The sequence below is a fragment of the Ranitomeya variabilis genome, chromosome 1 (genome assembly GCF_051348905.1).
Source record: "Ranitomeya variabilis isolate aRanVar5 chromosome 1, aRanVar5.hap1, whole genome shotgun sequence".
Lineage (NCBI taxonomy): Eukaryota > Metazoa > Chordata > Amphibia > Anura > Dendrobatidae > Ranitomeya > Ranitomeya variabilis.
In genome coordinates this window covers 217,554,207-217,578,123 of record NC_135232.1, presented here as the reverse complement: position 1 = coordinate 217,578,123, position 23,917 = coordinate 217,554,207, and the positions used below count along the sequence as shown (strand labels likewise).

At 41.8% G+C, this 23,917-nt stretch overlaps 1 protein-coding gene across 1 annotated transcript in view; it reads right to left on the bottom strand.

Annotated features, from left to right (window-relative positions):
• The window catches only part of CUX2 (cut like homeobox 2), a 643,055-nt gene that overhangs the window by 64,390 nt on the left and 554,748 nt on the right, over positions 1 to 23,917 (bottom strand). Inside the window, exons 13-15 of the mRNA XM_077292557.1 lie at positions 10,047 to 10,095; positions 9,848 to 9,947; positions 720 to 1,355 (exon numbers count right to left, since the gene is read on the bottom strand). Coding sequence (XP_077148672.1) covers positions 720 to 1,355; positions 9,848 to 9,947; positions 10,047 to 10,095 — 785 coding nt within the window. The remainder of the gene's footprint in view (positions 1 to 719; positions 1,356 to 9,847; positions 9,948 to 10,046; positions 10,096 to 23,917) is intronic.

Sequence of the window (23,917 nt, the reverse complement as noted above, 5' to 3'; positions counted from 1 at the left end):
AGGTAGCTTCAAATCTCAGAGAGACAGGAGAATCTGGGAGTATAAACTTATGACGACCTTTGACACACTTAGTGCAGGAATGAATGTGTCGCATGGATTTATGTCTTTTTACATCAATTAAGGAATTTGCACTTCAGACCATGTGGGGTCATCATTACAGAACCAGACCCCAATCAGAGGACAACAAAACATTCACTCCTAATCTATCTACTCCTAATCTAGGAACTTTCCAATATTTATGGACACAACTGTTTATCACTTATCACTCTCCCATAATGACAGTTCTGTGCTGTGTTGTGTATAAACATGCGATTCTTCAGAATTTGCTTTAGTCTGTGCCTGATGAAGAGACCTGAGTAGTCTCAAAAGCTTGCAATTTGTTACCATCTTTTCAGTTAGCCATTAAAAGGTATCAACCACTGAAGACTCAATTGTTATGATTGGAGCATTTAACAGTAATGACCATGAGAAGTTTAAAAAGTAAATATCAAAGTGTGTCAGCTGTGGCCTATGAAGTTTTGTCATCAGTGAGGGCTAGAGGTTTAACCACCAGCAATAAAACATTAATAGCAAATCTGAGCAATATGCTAGACTTTTTAAAAAAATAAAGAACTAAAATAGGAACTGAAAGTAGCTGTACCATCAGCTATGTGTGAAGGTACTGAGTAGCACTGCGCCACCCAGCAATACATGATATATTTCTCCTACTGATCACTTACCTCTTTGCCGCACTTGAATTGTTCTTAGTGCCAAAACATTCTGCTCATCTGAAAGAAACTGCTTCATCTTAATGAAAGGTTCTTTCCCTTTTACAGTAAGTTTTCGCCAAGGCTTGGGACGAGCCAGAATCTCGCTTACTGAACCCTGGGAGAGGCCCAAGACATAGTGACCAAATACTCGTTGTCCAATATTATGTTTTAATAGCTGCTCCTTAATGTGGAAAGCAATCTCAGAAGTTTCCAGATGTTCATCATCCATGGAGCTGGAGTTGGTCCCTTCGGACTGATCACTATGTGGGCTAGAATCATGATTGCCAGTGGACTGATGATTGTTGGGGAGAATATTGGCCTTTTGTGTGTAAAATGGAGATTGAAATGAAAGAATGTGGTTACTTTCAGTCTTGAGCACTGGGGAGATAACTTGATTTTTGAGGGCTGATTCCCCTACTAATTGTTCATTTTCACTGTAAATAGAAGATGGACAAAAGGTCCTACGAAGTTTACTTCCAAGTGATGTTTCCAGCACAGACTGAGCAGGACTGGGTGTAGAGACACCATCTCTTGTCAAAGGAGAAATGGAGTATGGCCTTTCAGCTGGCACAAGATCTTTTGTGTCTTCTTGAGAATGATTTTCATCTAACAAGATCATATAAAAAAGACATTATAATACTATCGAATGCAAGTAAAATAGTAATGGCTAAATGAAAACATGAAACACAATGGTTCTTCATTTTTCCTATTTTTTATTTTCTGTTTCGGTTATGAAATTATCAATATATCTCCAAACTTCCTGTACTACTTTGGAAGGTTTTCCCAAAATCGTAAGTTATCTATAAGATGGCAGATGAATTGCTGAGGGTTCCACTGCTACAATCCCCAGTGAACCTAAGAACGAGATACCAGAACTCCAAAAACAGGGTTCAGTACAGCTCTGCAATTGGACTGCCGGTAACAGCTGAGCTCAGTATTATTATTATTATTATTATTATTATTATTTATTTTTATAGCGCCATTTTTTCCATGGTGCTTTACATGTAAGGAGGGGTACACATAATAAAAACATTTTTGACCTCACTGTGCTCTTTTGTGTCTTCAAGTATTCTGGTGGTGTGAACAGGTTCTTACAGACTTGTTCAATGTGCAAGTGGCCCATGTGTTTCTGGTTCTATAATTGTTCTCTTGTTTCTACAAGACTGGGGAGTCCACCACTCCTCTGTGGGTCATTTGCATTTAACTGCTCCATCCTGCATGTCCACATGGATAGTCCTTCTCTGAACCCTGCTTATACAGGTATTATACAGATGATCAGGTTTTAAATACATCAGATAGGGATTCTATACATTAGTTAGGACTGCTCTATAAGGGTATACCTTGACGATTTGGTAGAGCAGCTTAGTATACATTTTTTTGCAAAAAAACGTATCAACTAAATACCCTGTTTTCTTTACATCTTTTGACTAGCACTTGCTGATTACTGTGATTTTTATTTTTTTTTTACAACAGAGTATTTTTGACCTCACTGTGCTCTTTTGTGTCTTATAATAAAAACAAGTACAGTAATCTTAAACAATACAAGTCACGACTGGTACAGGATGAGATGTCTTTTTCTGGCAGTCCCATAGACAATCTATTGTAGGCTGAGCATGACTGAGCTCCACAGCCTGTTCCTGGGGTTCTGGAACTCCACTCTCATGACCGCTGGGGGTCCCAGTGACCAGGACCCCAGGAATCTGTAATGAATTTCCTATCCCTTGTCTAACGATAACTTGCAATTTTAGGAATAGCAGCACAGTTATACATAGAACTTAAGGCTACGTTCCCTTGATCAGGAATAGCAGCATTTTGCACGCAGTGTAGTTTTCCTGCGTCCAAAACGCTGCATTCTAAATGCCGCACTTGTTTGTCAGTACATGCGCTTTCACCACATGTAAAGACATTCAATGGGTCAAAATCCACAGACTAGCATCTCCGCTGCCAAAATGAACATGTTGCAGCTCGTAAACCCACACTGAGGGTGAGTTTACACAGCAATAAATAGAAGCACAGTGGGCATGGGATTTCTATAAATCCCATCTACTGTGCTTCTAATGTAGAACACAGCGTTTTGGAAACGCTGCTATTCCTGATCGTGGGCATGTAGGCTTAAATGCAAGACAAGTAAGAAATGAATGAAAAATATTGTTACAAAATGAATTGGGGGAAGAAGAATTAGTAGTAAGGTGTTATATACGACATTACATAGAAAAGAGGCATCTGAAATGAATAATGCACAGATTATAGAATACACAGTAGAATAATGCACAGGTATAGCTCTACCACTATGTATTGCAGTTTCATTAGGTGAATCTATATTGTGATTCAAGTTCACCGCCAGCACAGCATATCCAAAAGAAGAGAATGTCATACGCTTCTGCTTAGAAAACAGTAAAGTGTTAGACTCTCTTTTTTATAGATATGAGCTGAATAGACCACAAGTTTGGAAAGTTACAGTATGTTGCTAATAGGTATAAAATTACACAAGACAATTAGCTGTTGAGCACAGTTCCTGCACTTATTGTCATAGTCTAACTTGACTGACAAAAAACTTGGTAATAATGGTGAGTTGACGGTGGATCAATTCTGCAGTTGAACAGGGGAGCAGTGCCACACTTTCATAAATCACTTTGAGGTTCAGGAGTTGTTACCCAAAATGGAGCACATCAGGGAAATTCATTAACATAAATGTAAGATTATGAAAATTAGCAGTAAATAAAAAAGCCCATATCTCTAGAGCCTGTGGTGGATTAAAAAAACAAAAAAAACAGAATACTTGGGGAGCAGCGGCAATAAATTAGAAGCAAGAACAGGCCACTTGTGGCCCTCTAACTAACATGGGCAGCTGTTACAGTTTGTGCCAATTGCAGGGGCCTTGGTTTTTCAGTAGCAACAAATTGCAAATAGTTTATGGACGTTTTATGGAGAATGGTCTAGAGAGCATAAGGAAATATCTGGCATTGTTAAGCAGTCTGCACTGTATTCCCAGTCAGTGTACCACACTGCGTGTACACCCATTATCTTTCTTTTAGTTTATCCATTGCTATATACCACCAATATATTTTGCATAGCTACATAGATTGCCACCATCTACATCAGTTCCTGCTCCCAATGGAAAGTAAACTGAATTGCCTCTACTGTGTATGAAATAAGGAAATTAGATTTTGCTGCCACGTGTCAGGAATTAATGTGATTAGGGACAGACTGGCCTGACGGGGCATTGGGGAAATCCCCGGTCAGCCCTTGCAGTGGACCAGATAGATGGCGGTGGGAGAAGACGGGGAAGAAAAAAAAAAGTCTGTGGTTTTTAGGGGCATGGGCCCTTTAAAAGCGCAGAGTATGTGCAGGGGCGCACGCACGCAGCGTCCATTACCTGAACCGTCACGGTGTACGTCCCTATGTTCACTGACGAGTGTGCACCTGTCATAACCGGCATATGACATCAGTGTCATGAGCCAAGTGCACACATTCAGCCGCCGGCTTTTGCTAGGTCGGCGGCCATTTTAGTACGAGCGCGCTGGACCTGTAGAGGAGGACGCCGCGCAGGCAGGTAAGAAGAATCTTTTTTTTTTTTTTCTCTCTCTCTCTCTGTGCATGTGGCCAAGACAAGGCACCAGGATGGATATATGGGAGACCCAGATGGATATGGGGGGGCCAAAATGGTCATATGGGGGAGTCAGGATGGATATATGGAGGGTCAGGATGCATATATATCGGGGGCCAGGATGGATATATGAGGGGGGCATGAGAAGGGGCCAGGATGGATACATGAAGGGGAAGGATACATATATATGGGGGGCCAAGACAGATATATGAGGGGAGTCAGGATGCATATATATGGGGGGGGGGCAGGATGGATATATGGAGGGGTCAGGATGTATATATATGGGGCGCCAAGATGGCTATATGGGGGGCCAGGATGCATATATATGGGGGGCCAAGATGGATATATGGTGGGCCATGCTGAATACACATGGGGTGCCGAGATGCAGATATATGCAGTGCTAGGATGGATATATAGAGGGGCCAGGATGGATACTTGGGGGGGGGACAGGATGGATGTATGGGAGGGGGCAAGATGGATATATGGGGGAGCCAGGATGGATATATGGGGAAGCCAGGATGGGTATATTGAAGGAGCCAGGATGGCTATATGGAGAGGCCTGGATGGATATATGGAGGGGCGAGAATGGATATATGGGGGGAGCCAGGACGGATATATGGGGGAGCCAGGATGGACATATGAAGGGGTCAGGATATATATAGGGGGCGGGGAGGACAAGGGACATATGTGGGCCAGTATGGATAGCCGGGGGGGCAGGATGGACATTTGGATGCCATGCTGGGCAAGGGACATAGGGGGCCAGGCTGGGGCATATTATAAAGGGTGCTAGACTGAGCGAGATTATTAAATAAAGTGGGCCAGGATGAGGGACTTAATTACTGTTTGGGGGCCAGAATGAGGAACATGCTATATAAGTTTATGGTGACAAGTGGGATACATAATTTCTTTAGGGTCCAATTAGGGACATTATTACTACTGTAATATAAATTACTTATTAGGAAACTGTTTTCCATGGAGGGAACAAATGGGGGGGTCCTGTTACTGTGCAGGGTGGCACTACGTCACTTTTTTTCTTCATCTGATGTAGTGAGGAAGTCTGGGAAAAAGTGGGGAATGTGCTCTGGAAGCGATCAGCTATTGATGACTGTGTGTTATTTTTTGCAGAAACAGATCCTGGCTGGAAGAAGTGAAGGCGGTCAGTGCTGTATGAAGAAGAAAAGCGAAGACGAAGGACTTCACCTACATACGTCACTGGTGAGTCAGTGTATCCCATTGACACACACACTAAACACTATATACTGTGTACAGAGTTCCTGTGTATAATGTTACTGGTGATCACTGTATTACTTGTACACTGACACTATATACAAAGCTGTTGTATACAATGTCACTGATGATGACTTTATTACATGTATACTGACACTATATACAGAGGTCCTGTGTATAATGTCACTGGTGATTCCTTTATTACCTGTACACTGACACTGTATACAGAGCTCCTATGTATAATGTCACTGGTGATCCCTGTATTACCTGTACACTGATACTGTATAGAGAGCTCCTGTGTATAATGTCACTGGTGGTAATAACAGTGTTGTTAGTAGTGTGGTTTGTATTCATGATCAGTATTGTAGTATTCAGTCACTATGTGGTGGTAATTTGTGGTCTGGTCACGGTGTGGCGGTATTTGTCCCTTGTATGTGGTATTATTTGGTCACTATACACTGGTAATATGTGATATCATTCGGTCAATATGTGGTCTGGTCATGGTGTGGTGTATTTGTTTCTTGTATGTGGTATTATTCGGTCACTATGTGGTCTGGTCATGGTATGATGGTATTTCTTCACTGTATGTGGTAGTATTGGTCTTAGTATAGTGGATTGTGTTGTGTATGGCAGTCATTTGTTCTCTCTGATATTAATTAGGAGAAGATTCTTTATTTCCATTAGAAATTAAATACTTGGAACACAGCGGCAGAGATGCCCTTACAGGGGTTCTAATTTGAAAAAAGTAATCACCTTTCCACAGGATAAATGATAACGTATTGATTGGTGGAGTTTTGACTGCAGAATATGGAGCTTTTATCCCCATTAGACTGCAGCGGCATGTTCAACTTGACCACTGATCAATTCATTCCCTCATGGTTGCACTTGTGTATTTCTGGAAGCCCCAAAGAGAATGAATGGAGCTGAGGTCAGATATCCCACCTCCCACTGCATTTTACAGTGGGTACGGAAAGTATTCAGACACCTTTAAATTTTTCATTCTTTGCTTCATTGCAGCCATTTGGTAAATTCAAAAAAGTTTATTTTTGTTCACATTAATGTACACTCTGCACCCCATCTAGACTGAAAAAAAAACAGAAATTGAGAATTTTTGGCAAATTTGATAAAAAAGAAAAACTGAAATATCACATGGTCATAAGTATTCAAATCCTTTGTTCAGACACTCATATTTAAGTCACATGCTGTTCATTTCCTTGTGATCCTTCTTGAGATGGTTCTACTCCTTCATTGAAGTCCAGCTGTGTTTAATTAAACTGATAGGACTTGATTTGGAAAGGCACACACCTGTCTATATAAGACCTCACAGCTCACAGTGCATGTCAGACCAAATGAGAATCATGAGGTCAAAGGAACTGGCCAAGGAGCTCAGAGACAGAATTGTGGCAAGGCACAGATCTGGCCATGGTTACAAAAGAATTTCTGCAGTACTCAAGGTTTCTAAGAGCACAGTGGTCTCCATAATCTCTGACCATAAAGGTCAGAGAGGCCCGGCGCCTGCACACTGCAGTACTTTGCTCTGCCCTCAACAGGGCAGACAAAGTACGCCTGCGCCAGAGCCGTAGCGTGAAAACAAGAAGAGGACGTCATCGTAAGAAGATGGGAGGCCCCGGACCGCGACGCCCATCGGATCGGACCGCCCCTGGGTGGGTATAATCTAACCTCTTTTTCTCATCTTTCAGGTTACATCGGGGGCTTATCTACAGCATTCCACAATGCTGTAGATAAGCCCCTGATGCTGGGGGGCTTAGCACACCTTCGATTTTGGGGGTGACATGTTCCCTTTAAATGGAAGTTTGGGACCACCAGAAGTCTTCCTAGTCCCGCCGTCCAGCCAAACTGAGCAATCGTGGGAGAAGAGCCTTGGTGAGAGAGGTAAAGAAGAACCCTAATTGGGAGAGGAATGGGAAGATATTCTGGAATCTCCAACTAAAGTTTCCCCTTCAGTTAACAATAGGATGACCCAGTTATATATTATATATCAGTCTTATCTGACCCCGACACGACTCTTTAAAATGGGTCGCCTCCACTCGTCAGATTGCTTGCAGTGTCATACACGTGATGCAGATTTTATTCATATGATTTGGAGGTGCCCGGTAGTTCTTCATTACTGGAAGGAGGTGACGACATTACTAACATCTTTTATTGTCGGTCCCTGTCCCACTTGAGCCATTGACCTGCTTATTCGGGGTGTGGGATGCGGAAGCCTGGGATCATTACACTGGGATCTTTCTTCGAGAGGTGCTCTTTATGGCACGGAAGGTGTTAGCGTTAAGGTGGATGGGTGGTTCTCACCCGTCTCTCAGAGCCTGGATCGATTTGGTGAACTCGATTATCCCGTATGAAAGAACACTGTACCAAAACAGAGGATGTCCAGGTAAATTTGAGAAGATTTGGGGTAGATGGAACTCCTCTTATCATACTCTATAGTCTACACTGACTGGATACTTGTGCAGGAAGCTGGGCTTGTGGTTTTGGGGGCATCACTTACAGAGCAGGACTTATGTATGATTTTCCTTTCGGCGACTTACTATTGGTAGTTAAAGTAGTTAATGTTATACAATAGGTGATTTATAAGGTACTAGTGATTTAACATGCACAGTTTGCTATCTCTGCAAAACTTTGGATATGATGATGCACTGCAATTATCTGTATTCCATGTTATAATTGATACTAACGAATGCAGATGTGTGTAATGTTTGATTTATCCTGGAATCAATAAACGAATTTAAAAAAAAAAAGAACCCCAAGATCTCTGTGGATGAGCTCCAGAGATGCAGTAGGGAGATGGGAGAAAGTTCCACAAAGTCAACTATCACTGCAGCCCTCCACCGGTCGGGCCTTTATGGCAGAGTGGCACGACGGAAGCCTCTCCTCAGTGCAAGACATATGAAAGCCCGCATAGAGTTTGCTAAAAAACACATGAAGGACTCCCAGACAATGAGAAATAAGATTCTCTGGTCTGATGAGACGAAGATAGACCTTTTTGGTGATAATTCTAAGCAGTATGTGTGGAGAAAACCAGGCACTGCTCATCACCTGCCCAATACAATCCCAACAGTGAAACATGGTGGTGGCAGCATCATGCTATGGGGGTGTTTTTCAGCTGCAGGGAAAGGACAACTAGTTGCCATTGAAGGAAACATGAATGCGGCCAAGTACAGAGATATCCTGGAAGAAAACGTCTTCCAGAGTGCTCTGGACCTCAGACTTGGCCGAAGGTTCACCTTCCGACAAGACAATGACCCTAAGTACACAGCTAAAATAACAAAGCAGTGGCTCCAGAACAACTCTGTGGCCATTCTTGACTGGCCCAGCTAGAGCCCTCACCTAAACCCAATTGAGCATCTCTGGAGAGACCTGAAAATGGCTTTCCATCAACGTTCACCATCCAACCTGATGAAACTGGAGAGGATTTGCAAGGAAGAATGGCAGAGGATCCCCAAATCCAGGTGTGAAAAACTTGTTGCATCATTCCCAAGAAGACTCATGGCTGTACTAGCTCAAAGGGTGCTTCTACTCAATACTGAGCAAAGGGCCTGAATACTTATGACCATGTGATATTTCAGTTTTTCTTTTTTAATAAATTTGCAAAAATTTCTGTATTTCAGTTTTTTTCAGTCTAGTTTGAATTTACCAAATGGCTGCAATGAAACAAAGAGTAAAACATTTAACAGGGTCTGAATACTATCTGTACGAACTGTAAAATGGGGATAAGAGTCCTTTCAGGAATAAAACTTCCTCATTCTTCCGATCAGTGCAGTTTCTAATGGTCGGACCTAAGAGATCATCTATCCTGTAGAGCCCATGGATCGGTGATAACTTGTTTTAACCAAAGAACCCCTTTAATGCAAAATACCGTAATTGTACATCTCAGTTATGGTGGCGCACAGTAGATGTGCAGGAGCTTCCTGTGTTTTACAGTCAATGTTCCACTATAGGATAATGGCCTACAGTTATTAGCATATATCTGTAGGGTGGGCCCATAGGTTCAATCCCCCCTATGGGCCCCAGACGCCCCAATCCGACCCTGAATGTGACTGCAATCCATGTACAATTAATGCAGTGGGATATGTTTGCCCTATATAATACTGTATATTACTTATATTTTATAGTAATTTAGATAAGTTAAATCTTATCAGCATTGCAATATCGAGGGGAGATTATAACAATTTAGGATAATCATTCATTTGGTGAATGGGTACTGTTGGTCTGGGCCCAGTTAGGACCAGAATTTCACACATACCACAACTGGGGATGATGCTCTGCTTTTCTGGTAGATAGGTCTGTGCAGGGTAAAATGCTTCTTTTTTGATTGATACGTTGTCTTCTGACTTGGAGGTCTCCTGCATTAAACAAGTGGCATACTTTTATTAGTGACTGCTAAATATAATCATCAATGTGTAAATAGTATTTTTGAATTAAACGTTGTTCAGATTACGTACTAAGGATAGATCACAGCTGGATGTAGCAGACTTCATAGCTTTCAATATGCTGTAAGAAAAGAAAAATAATTCTACTTGATATCATAAAACAGCATGCTGCAGGAATAAAGATCTGCACAAAAATCAGAGATTAATCAAGTGACAATAAAGCGACAACAGCAGACAAGTTCTGTTCTGCCACCACTCAATACAGGTTATACATGAAGATGAGATGTTTACACCGTTGTGTTGTGTATCTTATACTAATGAAAGAAAATACTAACTACTTAATGCTCTATTGCTTATGATGTTTTGTGAACTACAACACTCGTGCATTTTACTGTAGACTATGCAGTTGAAGTTACTGAAGATCTCTTTTCATCCTGGCTTTAGGAAATTGCTGTCCTTTTGACAGCAGAATGAAATGGATCTTTAGGAGAGGTCATCAATATCAACTTACTTGGCACCCCTATCAATCAGTTGTTACCATATCCGGGGATGGTCAGATATAAACAGTGAATGGCACCAGGACAGCACAGTCAATGGACGATGCTGAGAACTGCAGTGTAGCTCCTTCTGAAATGAACAGGAGCAAAAAAGAATTTCATAGCAACGGCCACTACACTGTGAACAGAGCTGTGCTGTTCTGGATCCTTTCACGGTTTACACTGTTGGAGCAGGAAACAGCCAATCGATTGGGTTTGCTGGGTGTCGGACCCCCACTGATCCGATATCCCTTTTAATTGTAGCTGGAAGTCCAGATTCCCTGAACTATATATCCACAAAACCCTTTGGTGTCCAATGACTCAGGGTCTAAGTTTTTAAACAAAAATTCCACTTTTTGACCACTCCGTTTCACAGTTAAAATAAAAAGGTTTTCTAAATACAGTAAAATGATTTAGTCCAGAATCTAATAATCCAGAAAATCTGATTAACAAGCCATCATTTATTCCAACCAGATCTGCCAAATTATATAATTTCTCAATGCCAGAAGAAGAAAACAAAATAAGGGCTCATACTCATCTCCGTGAAAAACGGATGAGTGCAATCCGATAAAAAATTGGACTGCACTCTGACTAACGTTATTCAATGATTCAGTGCTCATCTGAGATTATTTTGTCAGCTCAGATTGGACTGAGAAAAAAAGCAGCATATTGGACGACATTCACCAATATAAGTCAATGGGTGCGAGAAAAAAATAGTCACGAATGGTCTGTGTGCCATGCGATTTTACGCACCCATCTCATAGGAAATCCGACTTTTCATCAGACGAGTGCAGTAAATTCACAATCCAAACTCTCAGAATAACATAGAAGATATATATATATAGATATAGCTTAAAAAAATGGGTTGTGGTCCCCCAAACTTTTAATAATCAGCTGAGGGAAAGTGGACAGCTGGGGGCTGAAGTATATAGCCTGTGAAGGGGGTAATAAACATGGAGCTTCCCAGGCTATCAATATCAGCTCACAGTTGTCTACTTAGCCTTTACTGGTTATTAAAATGGGGGACCCCTACAAAAAAGTGATGTGGGGTCCCCCACTTAATAACCAGCAAAGGCTATGCAGACAGCTGCAGGCTCATATTAATAGGCTAGAAAGGGGCCATGGAAATTGGCCCCCTCCCAGACTAAGAACATCAGCACTCTGCTGCCCCCAAAATGGCGCATCCATAAGATAAGTCAAATCTGGCTTAGCCTTGCTCTTTCCAATTTCCCTAGTGTGGTGGTACGCGTGGGGTAATAGGGTTGGGGTTGATGTCAGCTTTGAGTTGCTGAAATCAAGCCCAGGGGTTAGTAATGGAAAGATGTCTATAGGACGCCCCCATTACTAACACCAAAGTCATATTGTAAAAAATACACAGAATAAAGTCATTTAATTGGAAGGCACATACCCCTTTATTTTAAATAAATACTCTCCATCCCTCTTTTTCCCATTTATTACTGTAAAATAAAAAATAATAAACAACCATATTCCTCACCTGTCCGCCGAGACTCCCTATGTGATGCTGTCCCACAAAGAACTCCAGCTCTGCTACTTCTGGGTGGTTTGTTGAGTGGTGGCATGATTCGACCATTCAGCAAGTCAGCCAGAACACACTTAGACAGGAGCGTGAGAATGCTCCTGCAGTATGTAGAGCTAACGCGAGAAAGGTCACCGGAGTTCATAGCTGATGAACCCCGGTAACCTCATTGATGTCACCGCTCGCAGTTTCAAAACTTTCTTGCATGACACTCGAATGACACTAGTCCAACTTCTCAGGATCAGATTCGGAACTATTTTCTAAATGAGCCTTAAAGAGAATAAACGTTAGGAGAAATCTCTAATTAAAAAAAACTTATGTTTTCTAACTTACCAGGAGGTTTTCTACATACAGTATTTTCTGAGACTGATAACTAAGAATCTAGCACTTATGAGGTCAAATTTATGCCAGATTAAAAGATAACACAGATAAAGCACTAGTTTTAAAAAGATCAGTCCATTAAAGATGGATGCTTCACAAAAATTTATAACATTTAGCCGAGAAAATTAAAAAAAAAAAACAAATTTTTCCCACAAGAAATGTTTTTTAGCCCGAAATTTTGAATTTTCACAAGGGTAACAGAAGAAATTGCAAATTTGTTGTGCAATTTATCCTGAGTACGCTAATACCCAATATGTGGAGGAAAACTACTATTTGGGCACACAGCATGGCTTGAAAGGGAAAGAGTGCCATTTGACTTTCTTAAAGCAAAATTTGCTGGAATAATGAGTAGGCGCTCCTGATGTGCCTAAACAGCGGAAACCCCCCAAAAGTGACATCATTTTGAAACTAGACCCTTAGGGAACTTATATGGATGTATGCTGAGCACCTTGAACCCCCAGGAGTTTCTCAGAAGTCTATAACATTGAGCCGTGAAAATAAAAAAATCAAATTTTCCCAACAAAAATGTTTTTTTAGCCCCCAATTTTGCATTTCAAGTAAAGGTAACAGGAGAAATTGTATCACACAATTTGTTGTGCAATTTCTCCTGAGTACGCCGATACCCAATATATGGAGGAAAACTAATGTTTGGGCGCACAGAAGGGCTTGAAAGGGAAGGAACGCCATTTGACTGTTTGAAAGCAATATTTTCTGGAATAGTTAGTGGACGTCATGTCGCGTTTGGAGAGCCCCTGATGTGCCTAAACAATTTTGGAAACTAGACCCCTCACAGAACTTATCTAGATGTGTGCCTGGCACCTTGAACTCCAAGGTGCTTCACAGAAGTTTATAGTTTATTTTCAGAAGGTAATGGGAGAAAATAGACCCCAAATGTTATTGTGCAATTTCCCTTGAGTATTCAGATACCCCATGGTGCTTGGAGAGCACTATTGTGCCTAAACGGTGGAAAACCCCCACAAGTGACCCCGTTTTGGAAAATAGACCCTCAAGGAATTTATCAAGGTGCTTCACAGAATTTTACAACGTTGATCTGTGGAAATGAAGAAAAAATATATTTCACCCAAAAATGTTATTTCAGGAGCATTGCTATACCTTATAGCATGTCAGCCCTGCAGACACAAAGTTAGTTAGATCATGCACTGCAAGTACCTCTTGCTAGTGCCTGGTGACCTGGATGTTGTCATGATGACATCGGGTCACTATCAGTAGCGTAGCTACCGGGGGGGCAGAAGGTGCGGGCGCCCCGGGCCCGGTGCTCTGAGGGGGCCCACCCGGAGCTACGCTACTGTAACTGCATCGGCGCACGCAGTGCGCTGAAACAGTTACATTCTGCGGCAGAGCAGGGAGAATCAATCTCCCTGCTCTGCCGCCTGGCTGCTATGGGGCCCCTGAGCAGGCGGGGGGCCCGGCGCCAGCAGTGGGCCCCCCCGCCGTCATCGGAAGATCAGCTGTACAGGCATTTAGCCGATACAGCTGATCGCAATGATGGGAGAAGGAGCGCTGTACTCCTTCTCTCATCATCAACCTGTCAGTGTCGGCGTCTGACATTGCCGACACTGACAGCGAGCGCGATGACGTCACTGCCCGATGCCCGCTGTCAGGAGATCAGCGGGAGCACTGCAGCGCAGGAACCAGGAAGAAGAGAGGTTAATTTTTTTTTTTTTAATGGGTGCTGCTGCCTTATTACAGGGTCTGCCTATGGGGGGCTGCCTTATTACAGTGTTTGACTGTGGGGGCTGCCTTATTAAAGGGTCTGACTATATTGGTGGTGCCTCATTACAGGGTCTGACTATGGGGGTGCTGCTACCTTATTACAGGGTCTGCCTATAGGGGTGCTGCCTTATTACAGGGACTGACTATGGGGGTGCTGCTACCTTATTACAGGGTCTGCCTATAGGGGTGCTGCCTTATTACAGGGTCTGACTATAGGGGTGATGCCTCATTACAGGGTCTGACTATGGGGGTGCTGCCTTATTACAGGGTCTGCCGCCTTATTACAGGGTCTGCCTATGGGGGTGCTGCCTTATACTACAGAGTCTGCCTATGGGGGTACTGCCTTATTACAGTGTCTGTCTATGAGGGGTACCGTGTGCTATAGAGTCTGCCTATGGGGAGTGCATTGTACTATATTGTGGACTATTTGGTGCATTATGCTACTGTATATGGAGGCTATCTAGGGGGCCATCATACAGTATGGAGATTACAGTGTGGGGGTCATTATACATTGTTGGAGCCATCAAACAGTTTGGGGGCTACTAAGGAGTCAGTATACTGTGTATAAGAGAGCATCATGCTGTGTATAGGGGAGCTGTACAGGGGGAGACTCGGGACTTTACTAAATGTAAAGTGGGCACTTATTGTTATAGGGGAACTCAGGGTACTGTGGCTATCAAAGGGACACACAGGGCATTATTACTTTTTAGGGGCAAAATATGAACACTGTTTTCTAGGGAGAGATGCTTTAGAATTTAGAGGGCACAGAGAACCACACAGCAGGTGCAGTAATAGGGACACATACGGCAGCAGCGGCTCAGTATTGGGGTATCAGGTGCAGTAATAGGGGTACATACGGCAGCAGAGGCTCAGTATTGGGGTATCAGGAGCAGTAATAGGGGCACATACGGCAGCAGAGGCTCAGTATTGGGGTATTAGGTGCAGTAATAGGGTCACATACGGCAGCAGCGGCTCAGTATTGGGGTATCAGGAGCAGTAATAGGGTCACATACGGCAGCAGAGGCTCAGTATTGGGGTATTAGGTGCAGTAATAGGGTCACATACGGCAGCAGAGGCTCAGTATTGGGGTATTAGGTGCAGTAATAGGGACACATGGCAGCAGCGGCTCAGTATTGGGGTATCAGGTGGAGTAATAGGGACACATACGGCAGCAGCGGCTCAGTATTGGGGTATCAGGTACAGTAAGGGACACATACGGCAGCAGAGGCTCAGTATTGGGGTATTAGGGGCAGTAATAGGGACACATACGGCAGCAGCGGCTCAGTATTGGGGTATCTGGAACAGTAATAGGGGCACATACGGCAGCAGTGGCTCAGTATTGGGGTATCAGGTGGAGTAATAGGGACACATACAGCAGCAGCGGCTCAGTATCGGGGTATCAGCAGGATGAGGAGTTTGTGCAGATTTGTAGTAGATGTGATGGGGCTGGAATATGAGAAGTGAAATGTGTCTGTTGTATTCTCTGCAGATGAGTCCAGGCTGGAAGAAGTTGTCATGTCGGTCTGTGCCAGATGGAAAAGATGGGAAAAATGACCGATTCCATCAGAACGGACGTCAGCGGTAAGACATTATCTGTAACTGTGCAGTGATCTGTTATATGTTCTGTAGGGCTGGTATCTACCACTGACCATATGGCGGTAATATCCATATTGGTTTTTATATAGAGATTATCTTCAGTAACAGCGCGATCATCTGCTGAAGTTCTCCACTATTAGGGGTCGTCACTGAGTTGTAATCAAGGTTATCTGGTTAGGGGCCCACTCAGAAGCTTCGCCCCCCCCTGGATCAAAACCCTAGCTACGCCTCTGGTCACTATGGCAATGATCAGGCACTCACGGTGACATGGCGGGGGCGCCAATCCAAAACAGAGGGGTTTTCTTCCCTCTGCCTGCTTGCTAAATGCTGCTGTCGCAGCATTTAGGGGGTTAAAGTGACGAAAGCGATGCCAGGTGTCAGCTGTCTGAACCAGCTGACACCTGGCGGCGATCGTGAAAATCTCCTTAACGTATCCAAGGTCGTAAGTACCAGGCAACCTGGACTTATTGATAAGTCCAAGGTCGTGAAGGGGTTAAATGTTATTTATATTCCGTGTGTATATCTATCTATTTTATATTTACAGCCAATGTGGTGTTTTTATATTGTGCCCTGGGCCTATTATTTGCATCCTACACATTCCCCTATTTTCTCTTTTTAAATGGTTTTAATAGGTATATCCCTTTGAATTGATGTACCAATAAAGGATTTTCACATAGGAAAAGAGTCTCTTTTTTCTGTGGGATCTATAGAGATAGATAATAGATAGAGATAGATATAGACAAACATATAGACAGAGCGACCGAGATATAAATGCACAACCTCCCCGACATATTTTAAAATTTCACCCTGTGGAGTTTATTGGATAGCTTTTTATTAAATAAATAAATTAAAAATTCGAAGTCCCTCCTATTTTTGTTAACCAGCAAAGGGTAAGCAGACAGCTGATATCATCAGACTGGGAAGGTCCAGGGTTATTTGGGCCTTCCCAACCTAAAAATACGAGCCCGCAGCCACCCCAAAAGTCATGCATCACATGAGATGCGCCAATTCTGGCGCTTCGCCTTGCTCTTCCCAATTGCTTTGTTGCGGTGGCAATTGGGATAATGGAGTTTGGGGTTGATGTCAGCTATTTTTATTTTTTTCTATAAAGATCATTATATGAAAAAAAGAGCAAAAAAATAATCATTGCCATTTTGTTTTTGAAAATATATTTAACCCAAAAACCTGATTTAAACAATACTTAATTTTCTGATGATAACTTCCCTTTAAGAGCTGGCTTATATCCGTAATCTCAATTGTTACTGATAAAACTAGGTAGAGGGCAATATGTAAAAATGATCTCTCTAGTGAGCTGTTAGCAATTAATATCTTACAGTATACGCTACAGATAAAGCTAAAAACATAGAAGTGCTGAATACAGAATATGAAGTATTAAGTGTTATCGTAACCATAAAGTGTGCATGGGCTACTAATCATCATGTCCTTCCTCCCTACTTTACAGAGATTGTTTGGCTCTGTAACTGTCCCTACGTAAAGACGATGATCTGATACATCATCGACATGACATCTGTTCTGGGAGATAATAGTGAAGTGCTAGTCTCTAGGGCCCGGGATAGTGAGATTGTCACCAGCTCCCTCAGGAATCCAGACACAATGTACAGCAAAGCAATGATCCTGCACATTTCAACCCAACTGTCAAATGTGCTGCCCTATATTCCCTCAGTGAGAGTGAGCTAGAGTTTTGGTACTGATTTTGAAAAAGCCTAAGGGACACTGGGGACTTCATAGTCTGTGATCAGAGGCTGTACTTCAATCAATCAAAAACTATTAGCTTTCTCATACTGAGACTGATTTACAGTAAAAGGAACTGATGTGACTAAATTACTTGTTATTCCCCAAATAACAAGACATTATAATCAAATAAGGACTCACTTAACTATTGGTACGTCTTGGATCACGTGATGGTAGTGGTGGAATGGGAATCCTCCGCACTACACATCTGATAATGCACATATTAGCTCACAAGCTATGCAAAGACTCTGCTGGGAGAAACATCATGTTTTATTTCTTAATAAACCTAGAAATGTTCATGTACAGATTTTATTTGTGCACAAACATTGCAAATAGGAAAAATGTTACTGGTTTGGACAGAAATATGCAGCATGCCACAAAACTTGCAGTTATTAACTGAATAGTGTTGATATGTGGCCATCCCAGAGATAGTTGAAGAGGGTCTAGTGGTAAATGTCCCAAGTACAGTAGCTTTTTACCTATTTTTTTACATTACAACATGTGTTTAAATATCTTTGTAAACCGATTTGTATGTGATTCATCAGAACTAAATAGTGTAAGTTGGTGAAGTGAAGTCACAAATTAAAATTATGGGATCAAATAACTAAAAATTGGCATGTGCATATGTATTCACCCATTTTTGCTATGAAGCCCCTACAGATTTCTGGTGAAAGCAATTACCTTCATAAGTCACACGTGATGAGGGAGTGTACTCGTTGCTCGGGTTTTCCCAAGCACGCTCGGGTGGTCTCCGAGTATTTGTTAGTGCTCGGAGATTTAGTTTTCATCGCTGCAGCTGAATGATTTACAGCTATTAGCCAGCTTGATTACATGTGAGGATTACCTAGGAACCCGGCAACTCCCACATGTACTCAGCCTGGCTAATAGCTGTAAATCATTCAGCTGACGTGATGAAAACTAAATCTCCGAGCACTAACACATACTCGGAGGTCACCCGAGAAACCCCGAGCAACGAGTACACTCGCTCATCACTAATGCTTAGTCAAAGGAAGTCCACGTGTGTGCAATCTAAGTGTCACAAGTCTGTCAGCGGCTGCAACACCATTAAGCAAGAGGCTCACTAAACAAATAGCACAATAAAGACCAAGGATATCGCCAAACAAGTCAGGAAACGTCTGACCTGTGTAATTGCAAACAAAAGGTTTCTGCACCAAATATTAAGTTCTGTTTTTCTATTGTATCAAATACTTATTTAATGTAATGATAATTCAAATTAATTATGTAAAAACTATACAATGTGATTTTTTGCATTTTTTTTAAGATTCTGTCTCTCACAGTTGAAGTGTATCAATGAAAAAAATTACAGAGCTCTCTACTCTTTGTAGGTGGAAAACTTGCAAAATCGGCAGTGTATCAAATACTTATTTTCCCCACTGTAAATCTCAAAGTGACGTGATTCAGATGAAACCTCTAAGGGATCCATTCACTATGATGAGGCAGAGTTACTCTTGACTCTGTCTGGCCTTTGTTCAGCGGTGTCCTTCTTTTCAGGAGTGCACAAAACTGTGGCGGATCACGCTTATATGTAAGCCTAAAAAGATGGACACGGCCAGATCATAGGCCAGACTGCGTCCACAGTGCCTCCATCTGCCTCATTATAGGGAATCTTCCGCTGGGGTTCCGTCTGAATCGCATATTTCAGAAATTTAAACGGAAACCCCAGGGTAAGCACTCAGCATAGAGCACATTATAAATGTGAGCTGAGCCTTACTGCGATCTTTAGGAGGCAGACTGAAAAAAACAACAGCAGGTGAAGAATTGGCTTTATTTATTTTTACGCTGATCCTTGTGCGCCATTAGTGATCAGATGGCTATATTCTTTGAGTCGGTGCGATTATAGCAATACCAGATGTATATTGTTTTTTATGTTTGGCTCCTGTCACACACTAAAAGACATGTTTTATTGCAAAAAGAATTGCTATATTATCAAGTGACAGCTTGTTTTTTTGCGGGACAAGTTGATGTTTTTATTTGTACCATTTTTGGGCACATAACATTTTTTGATCGCTTTCTATTTTGATGTTTGCGAGGCAGAATGACCAAAAACCAGCAATTTAGGATTTTTTTTCTTTTAATGAAATTCCGTGTGTGTTAAAATTGATAAGGCAGCTTTATTATTCGGGTCAGTATGATTACATTGATAGCACATTTATATATTTTTTATGTTTAGGCACTTTTTTTTTTTTTTTTTACAGTGTTCACAGAAGGGTTAACTAGTCAGACAGTTTTAAATACGCCGTGTCGTTCCGGTAGCGGCGATACCAATTATGTGCACTTTTTTTGCATAAAAATATTTATTTATGGGTACAATATATATTTTTTTTATTATTTTGTGATTTATTTATTTATTTTTTACTATTTTTTTCCTTCTATACTTAGTTCTTTTATGGGATTTTCACTTTTTTCTTTTTGATCACTTATAAAGCATAGCAATACAAGAGCACTGCAATGCATTATAAACTGTCAGTGCTGCACTGACATAAAAGTGTGTTAAACCATGGTCTGAGCATGGTGTAACAAGTTTGCTAGCTCTGGTGACCCGGATGTGGTCATGACGACATCAGGTCACCATGGCAACAATCACCCCCTCACGATGACGTGATGGTGGTGCCGATCAAAAGGGCAAAGGGAGTTACATTCCTCTGCCTGCCTTCTAATGCTGTGATCGCTATCGATTGCAGCATTTAGTGGGTTAAGCTGCCAGGAGCGGTGCCCACATCCTGGAGTTATGCCAGGAAGCTCCATGATTATTGACTTCTTCCCAGACTATTAAGACCAGCTCTCGACTATCCAAGAAAAAAAGACAAAAAAAAAAAGACAGCTGACAGCACATCAGAAAAAAAGATGCATGCTCCAAGTCCACAGACCCAATTGGACGCAGTAACTCCAAAATAAAATATGGAACAGCATCCAGTCCAGGTGAAAGATTGGAAAAAACTCTATTCCGCCATCATACGTTGTATGATGGTGGAATAGAGTTTTTTCCAATCTTTCACCTGGACTGGATGCTGTTCCATATTTTATTTTGCAGCTCTCGACTGCCTTTTTTCCCTCAGCTGGTTACTAAAAATAAGAGGGACCCAGCACCATTTTTTTCTTTTATTTATTTATTTTTAGCTAAATACAAGTACAGAAAATGACACATGCAAAGCACTGATTATACACTGCTCAAAAAATAAAGGGGACACTTAAACAACAGAATATAACTCCAAGTAAATCAAACTTCTGTGAAATCAAACTGTCCACTTAGGAAGCAACACTGTTTGACAATCAATTTCACATGCTGTTGTGCAAATGGAATAGAAAACAGATGGAAATTATTGGCAATTATCAAGACACACTCAATAAAGGAGTGGTTCTGCAGGTGGGGACCACAGACCACATCTTAGTACCAATGCTTTCTGGCTGATGTTTTGGTCACTTTTGAATGTTGGTTGTGCTTTCACACTCATGGTAGCATGAGACGGACTCTACAACCCACACAAGTGGCTCAGGTAGTGCAGCTCATCCAGGATGGCACATCAATGCGAGTTGTGGCAAGAAGGTTTGCTGTGTCTGTCAGCGTAGTGTTCAGAGGCTGGAGGCGCTACCAGAACACAGGTCAGTACACCAGGGGGCTGTTGGAGGGCAACAACCCGGCAGCAGGACCGCTACCCCAGCCTTTGTGCAAGAAGGATCAGGAGGAGCACTGCCAGAGCCCTGCAAAATGACCTCCAGCAGGCCACAAATGTGCATGTATAACCTAAAAGAGTTTTCCGTGGCCAAACCGGAATTTATCCCCCTAGGCCAATCATTTTAACCGACAAATGCTCAAAAGAGCAACAATTGGATCCTCATGTAAATAGTATTAAACAAGAACATTACCCTGTTAATAAGATATATACAATGGATCTCAAAATAATTGAAAAGGGATTTATGCAATAGATATACATTTTATTAAATATAAATCATACAAAAATGGGACAAAAAATTCCAGACAGGAAGTAATCAATGAAATACAGCTAAATGATAGCCAGTATCAATAAGATGCCAAAATTGATACTAGCAATAGGAGAAATAAACATGTCCCAGTAGAGACAGCGGCACATAGTATCAGAAGTAATAAGTCAGAAGATCCGGTTGTAAACTTGTCATATGTACTAGAGCGATCTTACTATAAACTTGATTAGTAGAGCCGTCCACTATCATATTAGTTAGAAACCATTGCCTAGTGTGACCCGGCAACGGCTATGACAATAGATTAAATACAGACACAAAGTTAAATAGTCTCAGCTGGATCAAAAAGAACCTTGCTGTTAGCTGGGTAAGGGGAGCTGTAATCCACCCTAATAATAAATTACTGACCGGTGCTCTCTATTGTACATAATCAACAATGTGATCCAGCAGCAATAATTACAGTGGACAGACTATTAGTTGCATCCAGAGTCTAATAGAAAAGGTAGCAGATCATATCATTTTACCTTGGGACATAGTGTTCCCAGCGTGCCGCTGTATCCGTGGGACGTGCAGTGCCTCGACGCGCGTTTCACCGCCTACGGCTTCGTCAGGATTTTGGCATCTTATTGATACTGGCTATCTTTTAGCTGTATTTCATTGATTACTTCCTGTCTGGAATTTTTTGTCCCATTTTTGTATGATTTATATTTAATAAAATTTATATCTATTGCATAAATCCCTTTTCAATTATTTTGAGATCCATTGTATATATATATCTTATTAACAGGGTAATGTTCTTGTTTAATACTATTTACATGAGGATCCAATTGTTGCTCTTTTGAGCATTTGTCGGTTAAAACACAAATGTGCATGTGTCTGCACAAACGATTAGAAACTGACTCCATGAGGATGGTCTGAGTGCCCGACGTCCACAGATGGGGGTTGTGCTCACAGCCCAACACTGTACAGAACGTTTGGCATTTGCCACAGAACACCAGGATTGGCAAATTCGCCACTGGCACCCTGAAAGCAGGTTCAAACTTCGAACATGTGACAGATGTGACAGAGTCTGGAGAGCGATCTGCTGCCTGCAACATCCTTCAGCCTGACCAGTTTGGCAGTGGGCCAGTAATGGTGTGGGGTGGCATTTCTTTGGAGGGCCGCACAGCCCTCCATGTGCTAGCCAGAGGTAGCCTGACTGCCATTAGGTACCGAGATGAGATCCTCAGACCCCTTGTGAGACCATATGCTGGTGCGGTTGGATCTGGGTTCCTCCTAATGCAGGACAATGCCAGGCCTCATGTGGCTGGAGTGTGTCAGCAGTTCCTGCAAGATGAAGGCATTGAAGCTATGGACTGGCCCACCCGTTGCCCAGACCTGAATCCAACTGAACACATCTGGGACATCATGTCTCGCACCATCCACCAACGTCACGTTCCACCACCATACCAGGTATGGGAGGAGACCCCTCAGGAGACCATCTGGCACCTCATCAGGAGCATGCCCTGGAATTGTAGGGAGGCCATACAGACACTTGGAGGCCACCCACACTACTGAGCATCATTTCCTTGTCTTGAGGCATTTCCACTGAAGTTGGATCAGCCTGTAACTTCATTTTCCACTTTGATTTTGAGCATCATTCCAACTCCAGATCTGGGTGGAATATTAGTTGTGATTTACGTTGATAATGTTTAGTTTTATTGTTCTCAACACATCCCACTATGTAATGAATAAAGATTTACAACTGGAATATCTCATTCAGTAATATCTAGGATATGGGATTTTAGTGTTCCCTTTATTTTTTTTGAGCAGTGTATATATCACTGACATATTTCTATCTATATCTGTATATAAGATTGTTTTATTAGTTAGTAAATTAGCTTGAAATGACATAGACGATTGCTGTATTTAACTTCTTAGTGACCGAGCCAATTTTGTACTTAATGACCAAGCCAATTTTTACAATTCTGACCACTGTCACTTTATGAGCTTATAGCTCTGGAACACTTCAACGGATTCCACTGATTCTGAAAGTGTTTTTTTCGTGACATATTGTACTTCATGTTAGTGGTAAAATTTATTTGACATGACTTGCGTTTATGTATGAAAAAAATGAAATTTGGCAAATATTTTGAAAATTTTTCAATTTTCAAACTTTTAGTTTTTGTGCCCTTAAATCAGAGAGTCGTGTCACACAAAATAGTTAATACATAACATAACATTTCCCACATGTCAACTTTACATCAGCACAATTTTGTAAGCATAATTATTCTTTTGTTAGGATGTTATAAGGGTTAAAAGTTGACCAGCGATTTCTCATTTTTCCAACAAAATTTACAAAACCTTTTTTTTAGGGACCACCTCACAGTTGAAGTTAGTTTGGGGGATCAATATGACAGAAAATGACCAAAAGTGACACCATTCTAAAAACTGCACCAATCAAGGTGCTC